This window comes from Impatiens glandulifera, chromosome 1 (assembly GCF_907164915.1).
Source record: "Impatiens glandulifera chromosome 1, dImpGla2.1, whole genome shotgun sequence".
NCBI lineage: Eukaryota > Viridiplantae > Streptophyta > Magnoliopsida > Ericales > Balsaminaceae > Impatiens > Impatiens glandulifera.
The window spans coordinates 6631798-6649856 of NC_061862.1; the positions used below are offsets into that span (position 1 = coordinate 6631798).

At 33.6% G+C, this 18059-nt stretch overlaps 1 protein-coding gene across 2 annotated transcripts; it reads left to right on the plus strand.

Annotated features, from left to right (window-relative positions):
• Positions 1-8422: 8422 nt before the first annotated feature.
• On the plus strand, positions 8423-17650 carry LOC124919242. 2 transcript variants are annotated; one of them, XM_047459440.1, is made up of 11 exons: positions 8423-8746; positions 9381-9755; positions 9854-12231; positions 12711-13397; positions 13996-14160; positions 14266-15331; positions 15611-15960; positions 16046-16156; positions 16900-17045; positions 17199-17284; positions 17367-17650. In XM_047459440.1, exons 1-11 carry the CDS (start codon positions 8563-8565, stop codon positions 17399-17401), a joined length of 5583 nt encoding a protein of 1860 aa, XP_047315396.1. In that variant the 5' UTR covers positions 8423-8562; the 3' UTR covers positions 17402-17650. The 2 variants fall into 2 exon arrangements, with proteins under 2 accessions (XP_047315396.1, XP_047315395.1); XM_047459439.1 differs by having other exon boundaries at positions 13996-15331.
• The last annotated feature ends 409 nt before the right edge of the window (positions 17651-18059 follow it).

An 18059-nucleotide genomic window follows, 5' to 3' on the forward strand; every position in this document is an offset into this window, starting at 1 on the left:
AAAATTCCTAAATACATAGTTTAATATAAAATTATTCATCTGGAATTCTTTTTATAAACAAAACGAGGCTAAAAAAAGTTAATATATCTTATTAGTTTTGAATTTATATAAAATAAAAAAATTATTTAAAAATACATTGTAAGAGATAATGTTCTTAATTATATATTAATAAATTTAATAATAGTTTTCTATACAAATTCTAACTTTATTTGTTTTCAAATAGAAACCTATATATTATAGAAGTGACAAAAATCATATTTAAGTGATAAAAGATCATATAAGAGTTTATTTTAAAAAATATAAATTATTGTAACACGATGAAAATTATGGCCAATTTTGTGTGATTCAGTGAATTGAATCGCTAAAAAAATATTTTTTATAAACAAATCAAATGGGAAATCATCTAAATAATCAAGTCATCTAAATAATCAATTAGACTTTATAATTAAATCTACTCATACGTCAGTCATACATCAGTCTAGTTATAGGTCTATATTAATTATTATTATATTGGCATTTTAAAAATTAATTTTATTCAACCATTTATTATATATAGACACGAATCAAACTTTTGGCCTAGGGGTATCTTCATATTCTCCACTGATCCTTTTGTTATTGATTTGTCATCTTCTTGATAGATCACTCCCACCAAGCAGAGACGAATACACTATAGGGCTGCCCTGGGCTTAAGCCCACCCTGCCTGATGCTATTTTGTTTTTTCCTATGTGAGAGATGGAAGAGAGATAGGTATCATAGTGTTTGACAGTAGGTTTTTTAAATTAATTTTGTTTTAATGAAATCATATATTATTTTATTTCTTTAATTTCTTTTTTTTATTAAAAAAGTTATTTTTTTATTATTTAAATTTAATTTTTATTTACGATAGATAAAAAAAATTAAGAATATTTTAATTTTTAATAAACACAAACAAAAAAAATAATGTTTTTTCTAAAACTTTGATGAAACATGTTCTTTTAGAAAAAATTCAAAAATTTAAGATTATACCAACTTTATCGTTATTTTGATTTTAGTTATTTTTAGGTTGGTTTGATATGTTCGGCCTTATTCGAATTGGAGTTATTTTAAAAAGCTAGAGGAAAAAAAAGAATGATTGGTGATGATTTTAAGGAGGTCATGATTATTTTTGGTAAAAAAAAACTTAAAATGTATTATATATATAAATAAAATAAAAAATAATAATTTAAATTAGAGAGTATTTTAGTATTTTGGTTAATGAAATAAGTGATGTAATTGTTGAGAATTGATTGATTGAAATTGAAATATTGATTTTTGTTGAGTTTTTTAAAAAAAAAACCTAAAGAGAAGAAGCCTTTATTTGATGATTTTTATGATTTTTGAGTATTTTTTTATCTCTCAATTTTATTTTTACTTTCATTATGTTTAAATAATATTTCACAATAAAAAAATAATTTTTAAAATAATTAACAATAAAGTAACAATGTACCTGTTTCAAACTTTTTAAAATAATAATAGTGATTCGTTTTACTTATTTATTATTTATTTAAACTATTTTTTAAGCCCATCCTATCGTTAATTTCTGGATCCGTCCCTGCCACCAAGCTTCTAAGGTTTGAATTATTACCTTCCTAGGTTGATTGTGAAGTCACAATCAGAACTTTAATGATCGAACCGTGAAGAATTATATTAGAAAGTGAATAGAAAATTTAGAGAATGAAAATAACTGTAACGATCTGCCTTTAGTATAAGAATTAATATCACATTTAATTCTACAGTTATGCAAAATTAAGTTAGTATTTACGTTTCTTGTTTTCAGCATTTTTATAGGCGTAGTTTATTTTTCTTTTGCAGTAATCTGTTTTTTATCTTTATCTTTTGATAATTAGAAATCTCTCTTCATCTGTTTATTTCCACACTTCATTGTTCATCATTTTCTTGCATTCCGCACAACAATTGGTATCAGAGCGGGTTAGATCCGATCAGATTATCACTTTTGTTTTCTGGCGAGAGAATGTCTTCAATGAATCTGAAAATCAAAAAATTCACAGGGCGAAACAGTTTTGGTCTATGGCAGATCAAAATGCGAGCCTTGCTTAAACAACAAGGCGTTTGGGCACCATTGTCGAAGGAAAAGGCGAAGATAGTTGCAGGTCCTGCAAAGGAGTCTTCCTCTGGTAAAATCACTGCTGAGATTGAGGTCTTGGAAGAGAAGGCGCACTCAACAATTTTACTCTGTCTGGCTGATGAAGTGATTACTGAGGTATCAGATGAAGATACCGCAATCGGTTTGTGGTCGAAGTTAGAGGCTTTGTACATGACAAAGTCACTAACTAACAAGTTGTTATTGAAGCAACGTCTGTTCAGTCTTCGTATGCTTGAAGGTAAGTCTCTTCGTGAACATCTTGATAAGTTAAACACTATATTACTTGAATTGAGAAATATAGATATTAAGATCAAAGATGAAGATGCTGCATTAATTCTGTTGGTATCTTTACCTAACTCGTTTGAAAATTTTGTTCAATCGTTCGTTGTGGGTAAAGACTCTGTAACTCTAGAGGAAGTTCGGTCAGCACTTCATACTAGAGAACTGCGTCATAAGGCGAGCGGTGAAATTGTAGACAATCAAGCATCTGGGTTGATTGTCAGCACAGTCAACTACAAAGGGTCTGGAAAGAAGAAGGATCAGAAATACAAAGCTAAGGGCCCTAATGCTAAAGACATCTGCAATTATTGTAAAGAACCTGGTCACTGGAAGAATAATTGTCCTAAAAAAAGGGGCAAATATTCTACGGCTGCGATAGCACATAAAGACAGAGACACCGACTCGGAGGAGGACATTGCCCTTGTAGCTAACGCTTCTCTACACCCTATTGATACGTGGGTGTTGGATTCAGGGTGTTCATATCATATGAGTCCGAACAAAGAATGGTTCGATACCTATGAAGATTATGATGGTGGAAACGTTGTCATGAGAAATGATGCCATATGTAAAACAGTGGGTATTGGGACTATCAAAATTCTGACTGATGATGGTAAGATACGGACCCTAACTGGCGTTCGGCATGTTCCTCAACTGAAGAAGAACTTAATATCTTTAGGCATTTTAGATGTTAAAGGTTTCAAGTTTAGCGGTGAAGAAGGAACATTGTGCATCAGTAAAGGTTCAAAAATAATACTGAAAGGTATTAAACAGAATACCTTGTATATACTACAAGGTAAGACGCTGACAGGTTCCGCTGCGGTCGCATCCAAATCTGTGAATCGGCACCCTGATGTAACCAAGTTGTGGCATATGCGACTTGGACATATGGGGGAGAGGGGGATGCAAATTCTGTCCAAACGAGATCTTTTATCTGGCCACAAGGTTACCAACCTTGAGTTGTGTGAACACTGCATTTTCGGGAAAAAACATCGCCGCAAGTTCAGTATGGGAGTTCACAAAACTAAGGGCACACTGGATTATATCCACTCTGATTGCTGGGGTCCTGCTCAAGTTGAAGGTATAGGAGGTTATAGCTATTTTGTAACATTCATAGATGATTACTCAAGGATGACCTGGTTGTATCTTCTGAGACATAAGAGAGAGGTATTTAAGACCTTCAAACATTGGAAGGCACTAGTGGAGAATCAAACTGGAAAGAAGGTTAAGAGGCTGCGAACAGATAATGGGCTTGAATTCTGTTCATCTGAGTTTAATGAGTTCTGCAGGGATATGGGGATTGCAAGACATCACACTGTCTGAGGTACACCACAGCAGAATGGTGTAGTAGAAAGGGTGAATCAAACATTGTTAGAGAGAGTTAGAAGCATGCTCTCTAATGCGGGATTGACTAGAAAGTACTGGAGCGAGGCTGTCTTAACAGCTTGCTATCTGATAAATCGTGCACCACACACTGAGATTGATTGCAGAATCCCTTACGAGGTATGGTCTGGTAATGTCGTTGATTATTCTCATTTGAAAGTCTTTGGGTGCACATCTTACTATCATGATAATGAAGGAAAGTTGGAACCAAGGGAAAAACAGGGTATTTTCATGGGCTATGGAGATGGAGTCAAGGGATATAGAATTTGGTCATCTTCTGAAGGTAGAGTAATCCTCAGCAGGGATGTCACCTTTAATGAGAAGTTTATACTTAACTCCTCTATCAAGCCATCACTTTCTGGAGAAAATAATAATACCGAGAAACAGGTGGAGCTTGAGGTGGCTCCAGTTCAAGGGACAACTGACATGACACACGATACTGATAAGCCATCTGAGGAAGTTTATCAATTTGGAGCACCTGAAAGTCAATCTGACATTGCAACACGACCTAGAAGGCAAATTAAAGCTCCTGACAGGTTAATTCATTCAATCGAGGGAAGAAAGATCTCAACTGGTCCTGGAAGTAGGACAAGCAGTCCCTCTATAAATGATACTGAAGAAATGGTAAGTTATGCACTTCAGGTAGCTGAAGATGTCATACATAACGAGCCATCTTCTTACAATGAAGCTGTTAATGTTGTTGATTCTGCGCAATGGATTGTTGCCATGTGTGAGGAGATGGAATCACTTCACAAGAATAATACATGGGAGCTGGTTACTTTACCTAAGGGAAGAAGAGTCATTGGGTGTAAATAGATTTTCAAAAGGAAAGATGGAACCTCTAGTGCTGAAGGGACCAGATATAAAGCACGATTAGTTGCAAAGGGATTCAGTCAAAAGGAAGGCGTAGACTACAATGAGATATTCTCACCTGTAGTCCGACACACTTCTATCAGGGTACTACTAGCTATAGTAGCACATCAGGATCTGGAACTCGAGCAATTAGACGTGAAGACAGCTTTCTTACATGGTGAGATTGAAGAGGATATACTGGTGAGTCAGCCTGAAGGATTTCTTGTTCCTGGTAAGGAAACACAAGTTTGTAGTCTGAAGAAGTCTTTGTATGGACTTAAACAGTCTCCTCGACAGTGGTATAAGCGGTTTGACAATTTCATGATTGAACATGGTTACAATAGGAGTGCATATGATTGTTGTGTCTATCACAACAAAGTCAGTGATGGTTCTTTGATTTATTTACTCCTGTATGTAGACGACATGTTAATCGCAGCCAAGAAGATGTCGGAGATTCAAAAACTAAAAGACCTTTTTAGTTCTGAGTTTGATATGAAAGATCTAGGTGGAGCACGAAAAATTCTGGGCATAGAAATAGTAAGAGATCGAGTTCAAAAGAAGCTATTTCTTTCACAGAAGAGTTATATTTTGAAAATGTTGTCTCGTTTTAGGATGAGTACAGCAAAGGCTCTCAATACTCCTGCTGCTATTACTGATCATTTGTCTGCATTCGCACCCCAGTCTGAAGCTGAGAAGTTATACATGTCTAATGTACCGTATGCTAGTGCGGTGAGTAGTTTAATGTATTCCATGGTATGCACTAGACCTGATATTGCGTATTCAGTTAGTGTTGTTAGCAGGTTTATGTCTCGACCTGGTAAGGAACACTAGCAAGCGGTAAAGAGAATATTTCGCTATCTAAGAGGCACATCCGATGTTGGTCTCATTTATGGGAGTAATAACTAGTGTCTCGTAACTGGTTATTCTGACTCAGATTATGCTACAGATATCGATGGTAGAAGATCAATGACTGGTTATGTTTACACCCTTGGTGACTCTGTGGTTAGTTGGAAGGCAACATTACAGTCGACGGTGACGTTGTCCACTACCGAGGCTGAGTATATGGCGCTAACTGAAGCAGCCAAGGAAGGTATATGGTTGAAAAGATTAATCAGTGACCTTGGTATCCATCATGATCAGACAATTGTTTTTTGTGATAGCTTAAGTGCTATTTGTTTGGCCAAAGATCAAGTGCATTATGATAGAACCAAACATATTGATGTTCGTTATCATTTTCTTCGTACTGAGAAGAGAATCAAAGTGAAGAAGATCAGTACACATCATAATCCTGCTGACATGTTCACGAAGCCGGTTCCATTTAACAAATTCACCCATTGTTTGGACCTGCTAAATGTTGACAGTTGGAAGTAGTTTGATCAGGCTCTTCTTGTTGGGTGATACTAAGGCAAGGTGGAGATTTGTAACGATCTGCCTTTAGTATAAGAATTAATATCACATTTAATTCTACAGTTATGCAAAATTAAGTTAGTATTTACGTTTCTTGTTTTCAGCATTTTTATAGGCGTAGTTTATTTTTCTTTTGCAGTAATCTGTTTTTTATCTTTATCTTTTGATAATTAGAAATCTCTCTTCGTCTGTTTATTTCCACACTTCATTGTTCATCATTTTCTTGCATTCCGCACAACAATAACCTTTAATGAAAATTTGTCTATTGAAATTGATAGAAATAAGAACACGATTACAATCCTTAAATAAAATAAAACATAACTAATACATTAAACTAAAGACATGAAGAGTCTCATTACTAGATAAGATCAAGAGTCTTGGACAATTTAAGAGGTTCTTTAACAACCAAAGACTCCTTAATTATTATTATTATTATTATTATTATTATTACCGATTGAACAAATGTTGATCATCTACTGGTTGTTGGGTCTCGTGAGAAAGCTCCATCGAAAAGGATGAGTCACGACTCACGAGTACTCAAAAACTAGTTTATAATCTCATCTACATTATGGTCGTGGTGATTCTTTTATTGCTTTTACTTGTTCTTGATATAATTAGATACAAATTCAATATGAGTGACATGGATTAAGTAAGAAAGAGATATAGAGGTAATATATGCCTAAACTAATGAAGTCTCTTTATCTATTTATCAAATAAGCCCTATACTATTTGTGTGATATTTTTCATCAAATTTGGAAAAATATCATATGGGCCAACTAAATTTTATTTATTTTTAATTACTAAATCAATGCATGAAATATATATTTTATGCTTTATATTGCAGAAATCTTTACTTATATAGTTTATTTTATTATATATGAATGAAAATCTTAACAATATTACTTCCACCATTTATTATATTAAAAAACTAAATATTAAGTAAAAATATTTATTTAGTTCTTGAAGGAGAGAATCAGTAAAAATAATTATAATAATATTATAACAATTATTTTAATCATTTTTGCAGTCGACAATAAAATTTAAATACAATAAATATTTTGTATAAATTTATTATCGGGAGTTAATTTATAGTTTACTAACTTTGAAAATATTGCTTTACTAACTTTGTTGCATTATTTTAATTTATGCATTTTTTAAAATTTAAATAAATGTACCTCGAACACACTTTTTTTATATATATTTTCATAACATTTTTTTATTAATATAATGATTATTTTATTTTAAAAAATAATAATAAATATCAATTTATCCCATCTTATAATTTAGATGTAAAAAATATATAAATATTCTAAGATTCGAAATTAAATTGTGTTTGTAGGGCTTACATTCTAAAGATAATAGAACATAGGTTTTCAAGAAAAAAAAAAAGAAAAAAAAAAGCATATATTGAATAAAAGCTTAGTGTAATATAACAATAAAAGGTCATATTTATCACTAAAATTATTTATTATTATAAATAATAAATAATAAATAAAAATGAGTGCGCAGCATCAAATACACTTAAAACACTGAATTTTTTTTAAAGAAATAATAAAAACGCTAGATCAAATAAAAAACAAATATAAAAATACTAGTATATATTAACACATCTCCTCCCTTTAATTATTATTTTAATAATATAATCTAAATTTTTTATTACAAGAAAAACACAACTAAATTAGTTTATAATATTAATATTTCTAATTAATTTATATAAGTTTAGAAAAATTTATATAAAAAATGTAATATTAAAAATGGATTAATTTAATCTCTTTTTAACTTTTATATATATATATATATATATTATTTATCTTTAATTCATTTTTTTTTTATATTTTTATATATTTTTTTTAATTATATATATTTTTATGAGTTTATATTATTTTTTAATTTTTAATATAAACAAATTTTTGTCACCCAAAATTATTTAAATTAAATAAAATTTTATTTTAAATTTTATTTTATTAAAGAAAATAAACATAAATTTAAACTTAATAATTAGTGCATTAATTTTATTTAAATTATGATGAGTTGTTATTTGAATAAGAAAAATAAGTTTTAATAATTTATTAAAATATTATATTATATAAAATAAAATAATATTAAAATTTAAATTAAAAAAAAATATAAAATTAAACATTTTTAATTTAAAGATAAGATTTTGTTAATATTAAAAAAAGTATAAATATATTTTTATAGTAAATAACTTTAATTAGATAAAAACTAACTAATACTTTTATATACATTTTTAATAGTTCATCCTTTAAATAAATTAACAAAATAATTTATTACTAATTTTTTTTATCAAACACAAAAATATATTTAAATGGGCCCTATTATGGGTAAAAAAAATGTAAGACGATCCGACCCTGATATTGAATACTCTCTCTCCTTTCAGATCCGGAATTTGAAAATCCCAATCCCGCTGCTATTCGCCATGGCATCGCAGTCATTCAATGGCATAAACTTCTCTCTGTAAAGAAACGTATGAGAGTGTGTTCATGACTGCTTAGATCCGAAGATGTCAGCGATGGAAAAGTTGTTCGTCCAGATCTTCGAGCGTAAGAACTGGATATTTGATCAACTTAGACAACAATCGGACCTGTATAATCAACATCTAGCTTCGAAACTTCTCATCGAAGGAATTACACCCCCGCCATGGCTCTGGGAACCTAAACCTCTCTTCAATCTTACGGATCCCCGAGGTACATTCCTTTACTGTTGTTTACTTCATACTTTAGGGTTTATATTCTTCATTACATTGGAATTTCTTATTCTAGGGCTTTTTCATTGAAAATTTAGTTTGAAAAACTCAAATCTTACTTCCTTTTGCGAGGATTAACAAAGCTGAGGTTTCATTTCTCTTTTTAAGCGACCAAAGAAAGTCAGTGTTAAATTGATTTCAGTCAGTTGAGTTCGTAAATCTCCAAAACTAAAACCATATCCAGCTAAAATACAATCTTCAAAGGCCTGCCAATATCGTGGTTTAAATGAGTATAATACAACAAGGGAACACGATTTTGAGTATCAGTTTCATTTTTTATCCATTTTGACTGGTATGAATAGAAAATTATAGTAAGCTGGAATATTAGAAGTGGTCAAATAATTTTGTAACTTGAGCCTTGACTTACAAATCAGAAATGGATTGCTATGTATCCTTTCGCTAAAGTGGATGGATATCTGAAATTTATCCATGCATATTTCCTTATATACAATAAGATTTTGAGTTCTTGACCGTCCACCACTCTGGATATATGTTTGCTTTATAAAACCATCTAATGTTGGTAGTTCACTTTGCTATGGTGAAGTTCACTTTGTCATTGACTATTTTCATTGCAGAGTTGAATAAAGAAGAGATGATATCTGAACTCCTCTTTCCACATCCGAATCATGTATTCCCTTGTTCTACTGGTTTATATCCTTTGCACAACAAGTTCGTTGTCAGTGGAGAAAATATACCGTTACCAGAACTGCTACCATTACAAGTTCATGCTCCCAAGAAAAGCTTAGGTAATGTTCAACGTGAGTTGGGATTTGCCCCTGTCCTGGATATGTCTCCTCAAGTGAAGATAAATCTTAGCAACCCAGACAGTTGTATGTGGGAAGATAGGTCCCTTGTTCAAGTTCAGAGATCAAAATCACGACAAAGAGCTTTAGAACTTAGAAGTGCTTCTAAAAGAGCAGCAGATAAAAACTCTACAACTCAAGAAACAGGTATTTCTTTTTGCTGTGATACAATGTAAATATTTATTGTCAACATAAAGAGCCATATGAGTGAGGTGTTTCTGATGCTATTATTGGTTTGAATGCAGGTAGCGGGTTGCAAGAAAAATTCTCAAGCTTGAAGAAGAGTACATCCATGGAACATTCTGGTAGAGTCACAAGGTCTAGGTTTTCTCGTGAACAACTAAACCATGCAGAAGAGTCAATTCAACTGAAGGACTCCTTCAAGATCTCCAAGAAAGGGGATAACCGAAAGGTAGATTCAACAAGTGTTTGCCTAGGTAAAGATTTATTCGAGAATATAAGTTCATCGGATCTTGGAGTAAATAAAAGACGTAAGTTGAGATCTGGTGCTTGTGAAATGTCTCCAATAGTTAACGATTCCACAGGGAATGAATATCAGAAGTTGTCAAGTGCCCAAATAAGCTCAAATATTGTGGACAAACATGATGAAGAAACCCAGATTGCTGATTTTGTTGTTTATGAACCATGCCAACACCAGGAGAATTGCGGAAATTTTGAGCTGAACAGCACTGACCCTGTTGTGGCCTCAGAAAATATTGGCTTGAACGTGCCTTCTGATTTTGGTATTTTAGCGAAGCCCAAGGCTCTTGACTCCAGTGATTTTGAAAAAAATAAATTTATTAAATTAAGTGGACTTTTTGTAGACAAGGAACCATTGGATAGATTGGTAGGAGGGATATGCAGTTCAACAGAGAAGCCCCCAGAATCTCTAGAGATAACAAGAGTTGACAATTGTGATACTTGGCATCTTGAGGGGAGATCACTTGAGCTAGAGGTTTCAAACAAAGTAGATGAATTTCGAGAAAGCATATCAAAAACTCATGTTGAGGTGCATGCAGAACCCGGGGTGGAGAAATGTAAATCAGATATGAAAGAGAATCTTACATCTGATTTTAATTGTATATCTGTATCTGTCCCAACTATGCATCATCTTCCTTCAGACGGGATGGAATCCGTGTCAACCAATGACGGTTTGGGAAAGATTGCAAGTCCTTTGCTGGTAAAGGAAAAGTTGGACACTGACAACAGATCACCAGAGGAAAGCAATTTTGACAACCCAAAGCCCTTGCATCTTTCTGGGCAACCATCTGAACCAAAATGCCGATCATCAGGTTCAAAAGTCTACTTCAAAGTAGATGACATATCTGTTTCTGTCCCAAATATTCAACATCCTCCTTCTGATGGGATAAAATCTCTGTCAAACAATGATGGCTTTGGCAAGATTGCAAGTCCTTTGCCGGGGAAGGAAAAATTGGACACAGAGGTAGACAAGAGCAACATTTTGTTAGAGACTGACAACAGATCACCAGTGCAAAGCAATTTTGACTACCCCAAATCTTTGGAAGTCCCAAATGAAGTAGATGACATGTCTGTATCTGTCCCAAATATACAACAATCTCCTTCTGAAGGGATAAAATCCATGTCAACCAATGACGTCTTGGGCAAGATTGCAAGTCCTTTGCTGGAAAACGAAAAGGTTGACATGGTGGTTGACAGTAGCAGCATTTTGTTAGAGACCGACAACAGATCACCATTGCAAAGCAAGTTTGACAACTCCAAAACTTTGGATCTTTGGGGGCAATCATCTGAACTAAATTGCCAATCATCAGGCTCAAAAGTCCCAAACGAAGTAGATGGCATGTCTGTATCTGTCCCAAATATACAACATTCTCCTTCTGAAGGGATGAAATCCGTGTCAACCAATGACGTCTTGTTCAAGATTGCAAGTCCTTTGCTGGAAAAGGAAAAGGTTGACATGGTGGTTGACAGGAGCAACATTTTGTTAGAGACTGACAACAGATCACCGTTGCAAAGCAAGTTTGACAATCCCAAAACTTTGGATCTTTGGGGGAAATCATCTGAACTAAATTGCCAATCATCAGGCTCAAAAGTCCCAAACGAAGTAGGTGGCATGTCTGTATCTGTCCCAAATATACAATATTCTCCTTCTGAATGGATAAAATCCGTGTCAACCAATGATGTCTGGGGCAAGGTTGCAAGTCCTTTACTGGAAAAGGAAAAGGTTGACATGGTGGTAAACAGGAGCAGCATTTTGTTAGAGACTGACAACATATCACCAGAGCAAAGTGATTTTGACAACCCAAAAACTTTGCATCTTAGGGGAAAATTATCTGAACCAAAATGCCAATCATCAGGCTCAAAAGTCCCAAACGAAGTAGATGAGTTTCAACAGGGTTTTTCTAACATACATGTCAAGGTGTTTGCGAGACCTTATATGGAGGACTGTGAATCAGATAAGAATACTCCTGAATCCAACATAGTTGATATTTCTGCTACTGATCGAAGAATTCAATACTACCCTGATTCTTGTGGCGAAAAAAATATGGTTATAGATGATGGCCCTCACTCGGAAATGCCGCAGAGTCTAAAAAAGCATTTAACAGAAGGATACAACTCTTCATCAAATGTGCAAAGTGACGAGGTGTGTTCATTTTGTTTAATCAGTTAGTAGTTGTGAATTATGTCGGAGTCATTTGATTATGTTTGCCTGAGTTTGTCTTGTCTAGGAGTGCTAAATAGAGGTACACCAATTTCCCATGATTATGACAATTTTAGATGTGTATTGGCCCAATAGTGGCAAGTTGCATAGAGTTGGAAAATGGTTTTGTTGATTAGAGCTGACATTTGCAAGTAATACTGCATCTCTGACTGTGAATATGCTATGGTTTTGACCCAAAAAAAGTGATATTGTTCAAAGAGCTTCTTTGGGATTTTAATAGCATACTCTGAACTTAACAATCTAATCGAATCTAATAATTTTTTTTTGTCCTTGATGTCTATGGTTGAACCTGACAGTACTGTTTAATATTGAGTGTATCCAGTATCCACCATCTTCATATATATGTTTTTTGCTTAGGTGCATGTGGCAATGTTTCTTACATGTTTTCTATTTTCTATCAGGGTGAAAACGCTAATTACAGAAAGGATAAAAAGAGAATTTTCTCTTTAACCTTTCAGGAAACAGAAAACTCTTCTAGTTTATCAAGTTTGATTATCCAGCCAACTGGAGATCATAACAATTTGTGTGAAGAATTGGGGTTGGAAGCTTCAAATGGCAATACCTTTAATTATAAAGGTGGTTGTGCTGAATATAAGCAAATCCTGTCACCTGAACAAGATGACCTCAATAAGAGAATGAGAGATCCTATTTCTACAGAGATAATCATGCAAGAGAACTTTAATCTGCCTGAGAGTGGCACCTTGGATTGTGGCTTAGTCAATGGTAAGGATGGTTATCTTGGCCCTTCTTCTTCACAAGTGGAAGAATTTGATAAGTCTTGTTCCCAGAGAGGAGTAATGTTCACGAACAACTCCTACCCTCAACTTAAGCGGAGAAAGTTTGAAGGAGAAAAGAAGAGACCTTTGTCCGCTTCTACAATTGTCCTGGGCGAAAAAAGTCAGAATGTCACGCAACATCCTGTCAATGTAGAAACTAGTTTAGAAGTTTCTTCACAATGCCAATCTTTACATGTTTCTCATGACAGTGAGACTACACATATAGAAATAGATGCAAATCCCGAAGTTGAAATGCATCATAAGCTGTTATGCCATCTCACAGCAGGATCTGAGCTTCCACCTGTGCTACAGGTACTTTTAACTTTTTTTTTGTAGTTTGTGGAAGTGATATTAGTTATTCTTTGAAAATCATTAATGATTGGTTGTTTATGTTATTTTATTTTATGATGCTTACTTGCATCACAAAGCAAAACAACACTAGTTATTGGCAATTATTTGAGATATGGATTTAATAAAACCATCACTTTTCTTGCAATGTTTGTACTTTCTCTTTGTTTTCCATGTAAAAATAAAAGGCAAAGTAACTTTAAACAGAAACAAAACTTGAATAATTTCTCAAATTTGACTGGCCCAGCTGAAGTTTAACCTTATACTTACACTTGTATTGGAACACTATGATTAAAGTCCTGAATAAGTTCAGTTAATGTTGTACATTTCAAGTTTGTAGAAACTGCATAACTTTTGTAGATTTATGTGAATCTTATAAATGTTTTGGTGTTTTTGAATTAGAATTTTCATGTCCTTTGTTTGTAAAGATAAAAGGGTATTCACTATCATATAATTCATTTACTATTATTATTTGTTATAAAATGCTTGAATTGCCAAGTTCTAGTTACTATTCCTGCTGGTAGAATTGTTCTGATGCAGGAATTTTTATCTCAACTGACAGGATGAAATTGACACTAAAGAGGGTGATACAGATACTGATTCGTCATCTATTATCAGAATGGATTTCTTAGGTGACTCAATCTTGAATAAACAGAGTTATTCAGATTCCAAAGGTGCCGCCTTTTCATACATGGAATTTGAAGATCCAGCAAGCATTGTCTTTGATGTGAGAAAGTCTTTTAATATGAATACTGGCAGTGTAACACATACGGAGCATGACACTAACGTGGGTAACAACAGTAACTTGACTTATTTGGATGGACCATTGCAGGAATTGGAAGATCCTCAGGCAGAATATGGCTTACAACCAAGTAGCTCATCTGCATATACTAACAAGAAAGATCCAGAGTCAGTTGGTGCTGATTGTATAAGTCCCGAGTTTGAGGGTTTCACTAGTTTTGACGATGTAGACTTTCAAAATAAAACGATAGAACAAGTTAGTTATCTGAAGCAGCTCAGCATATATTCTAGTATGTGCACTCCTGTGCCCCAATCTTCAACTGCATTTATGTTACCAGAAAGTTTATACAAGTCGGTGCCTAATGGACTCCTTGAGCAGATAAACTTTGGGAATTCGCACTTTGAAATTGATGACATTTCCAAGCAGAACAGAGCCAGCCATAGTTGCACCCAAGAAGGAAAGCATAAGAACCAGGAGTCTGCCTTTTCACATTGTTTACTGTTTTCTGATTCCCAGTTTGGATGGAGCTCAAAACGGAGTTGTTTGCCTTCTTCTGTTGGAAATGTGCGGGATCATATGGACTTAATTCCATCAAAATCTAGCAGTTCTGAGAAGCATCGAAGCTTAAACCCCGAACTCACTTGCTTTCGAATTGAAGAAGATCCAGGGGACTATAGTGAAGAAAGCGAAAATGCGGACGGAATACCTAAAGAAGTTGAAGAAAAATCTATATTCGAATTGGTGCATTGTGGTGATATAAGAGAAGCACTAGCCGAAATTGCAGAATCACAAATAAATGATTCGGAACAGATAACAGCAGCAAACGATAGATGTCATGATAGAAATAGTTTATGTACTGAACCCAGCTTCACTGGAAACAAAAAGATGGTCAGACAGAACCCTGCAAACCGCTACAGCAAGAGACATCCCTCCGAAGGAAAGGAGAACTTTACTTTGTCTGTAGAGGTAAATCGCAAGAAAAGAGCTGAATCATCTAATAATAGATTCAGTAAGTTACAGCTATCAAGCAAAGGCAGTGAGAGGCAGGGAAGGCATCGTCCTTCAGAGAAACAGTCAAAGCACAAGAACATTGTTTCAAACATCACATCATTTGTTCCATTTGTTCAACAAAAACAAGCTGCTGCAGTCTGTACAGGTGACTCCTCTTTATTTATTTTATTACTATTTAGCCACACCATTTTTTCTATGAAGAAATTATAGTATCAGGCTATCAGCTGAGGTGGGACCAGTTAAAATATTTCTCAACTGATTAAAATTCTAAAATGGTATTAGTGAGATAGATTATTTCGTTGATGTTAATACTTCTTTTTGTGCTAATTTTAAAGAGTTTGCTCGTCATACTTCATATGAGACATTCCAGAAGTTATACTTTTTATATGATGAATTGAGAAGTACTCATGGTATTATTGTACAGGGAAGAGGGATATCAAAGTGAGAGCACTGGAGACTGCAGAGGCTGCAAAGAGGCTAGAAGAGAAAAGGAATAATGAGCGTATCATGAAGAAAGAAGCATTAAAGCTTGAGCGAGAACGATTAGCAAGAGAGAATTTGAAGCAAACAGAGTTATTGAAGAAAAAAAAAGAAGAGGAGCTTAAGAAGAAAGATGCTGATATAGCCGCGAGAAAAAGGTTAAGAGAGGACGAAGAGAAGAGGGCCAAGGAAAGAAAAAGAAAACGCGTTGAACATGCACGGCAACAACTGGATGAGCAGGAAGGGAAGCTCCATGCTAGAAAAGGAGAAAAGGAAATAAGGCCCACTACAACAGTAAGTTTTCACCGAAATTTAGCACTGTAATGTCTTATTATTGCTGAAATTGCAGCTACATTAACTATCAACACACTTATCATAGGTTGGAAAAATGAATAGCCGGGAGTCCAACGATAGATTGCATGAGCAACAGAAAATGGAGAAAGGTAGAGTTGATGACAAGGCTCTTTGCAAAACCATTGATGCTCGAGGGGTAATTCTCTTTACATTGACCCTATATGGAAACTCTATTTTCTCACAATTGTTTTTCACAGAAAATGGAGAAAGTTAAAATTGTTTGTGATTTTGTTTGTTATATGTTTTTCTTTTGGATCATGATCAGATTATTTTCTGGATCACAATCCAGAATATAGTATGTTTTTTGCTTCTTCATTTGGCATACAAAATGATTTTCTCAATAATGATTTGAATCATTGTGTAATTTTTTTCTTCATATGATATATAGATTTATTTTTTTCTCTTTTCATGATGATATATTATAAATCATTGTAGTTTTAGCAAACATATCAAATGTAGATTTTTCCGAACCTTGTTTCACATGAAAAAAATTGATATCTAATAGGTTGGATCTTACTCTTTGTAAAGGGGAAAAAACTGATAAAAAGACAAAATGACCAATAATCATGATAAAATTATAGGAATTACCAACCCTTATTTAAATATAGGCCATCTCAACTGGAATAAGATATCCATTGAATGCCTAACAAAGAACTAAGGTCCATAAGTGACAGCCCGTCGATGAAGGAGGTTAGTAAGGGTATAGAAAAAGGCAAGAGCTTGTTTGATGTAGTTGTTTTTTCTTTTCTTTAAAGTGGATTATTTTGGATTAAATATCCTTTGTATTTAATGTTTAGAATGTCATTTGGTTTGATGATTTGAAATGGAATCAAGTAAAAAAATGGAGCTTCATACTGAAAGCTGAATGGTCTGTTGTAGGTAATGGGTGATTCTGTCAGGGATACCAGATCTTATATGAAATCTCCAGAAAAATCATATGATATATCTCCATATCAAAACTCGGAAAATGAGGATGATGATGAAGATGTTGCACCTATGATGAAATTTATTCCTCCATGGGCCAGGTTATTGCTTTCATCTTGTGAAGATTGTCTGTCTGTCTTCTTGATTGCAACATAATAATAATAACAATAAGCTTGTTATTGTTTGTGATGACGAAGAATAAGGAAGGAAGAGGATGTTATGATTTTTAATGATTGTTTGTTTGTTTGTTGCAGAAAAAACTCTCAGGATATAGCTAGTTTCCTCCAGGATAAAATGGATCCAGATGTGATATTTCCTCCAGAAAGTTTTCCTACTACAGGTTCTTACTCTTTTCGCCGCCTTTATCATTATACCTAAATAGATAAACTGAATGCATAATCCTTTGTGTTATGGTTTTGTAGTTAACCTAGGAAAATGGCCGTCTTTCGATTTTTGAAGTAATATTCTGCGTAGCTGTTAACTGGAGATCGATGTACAGAGTTGTAAAAAATAATGGCGCTATCATCTATCTCATCATTGATTCGGTTTTGTTAACCTTTCCTCCTGGCTATGGAAATTCAGGAAAGCATTAATTTGTCAATTCCGATATGTTTATTTTTCTCACCGTGGTCTGGTCTTTGCCAATTGACCGCATTTGATTACTTGGTTAGATTATTTTTCGCTTTTGAAAGATTAGTTCTTCGATAACCCTGATTGTCTATGTCTCATCTACAAATCTCTATGTAAATTTTTAATACTTTTAACTTTAGTTGACCGACTAGCACTGAATATTAAGATTTAGATGTGTGCATTTATTTGAATTCAGTTTATCGGTCATGTTTTGGAATCCCCTTCCCTTTTATGCCAAGAAAATGTATATTTCAAGACATGTATTTTGAACCTTGAAGTCATTCATTATTTTATAATAATAAAATGCAAGCATATCTTACTATAATCAAAATGAATATTATGAATAAATGTGAAAATAACAACTGGTTCTCTTCTGTTCTTTAAATTACAAAGTTTGTAAGTTAAAAAAAATAGAATTAATTGGAATTTCATACCTAATTTTTTTAATATTATAATTTAGAATTTAAAGTAATTAATTTGTTATT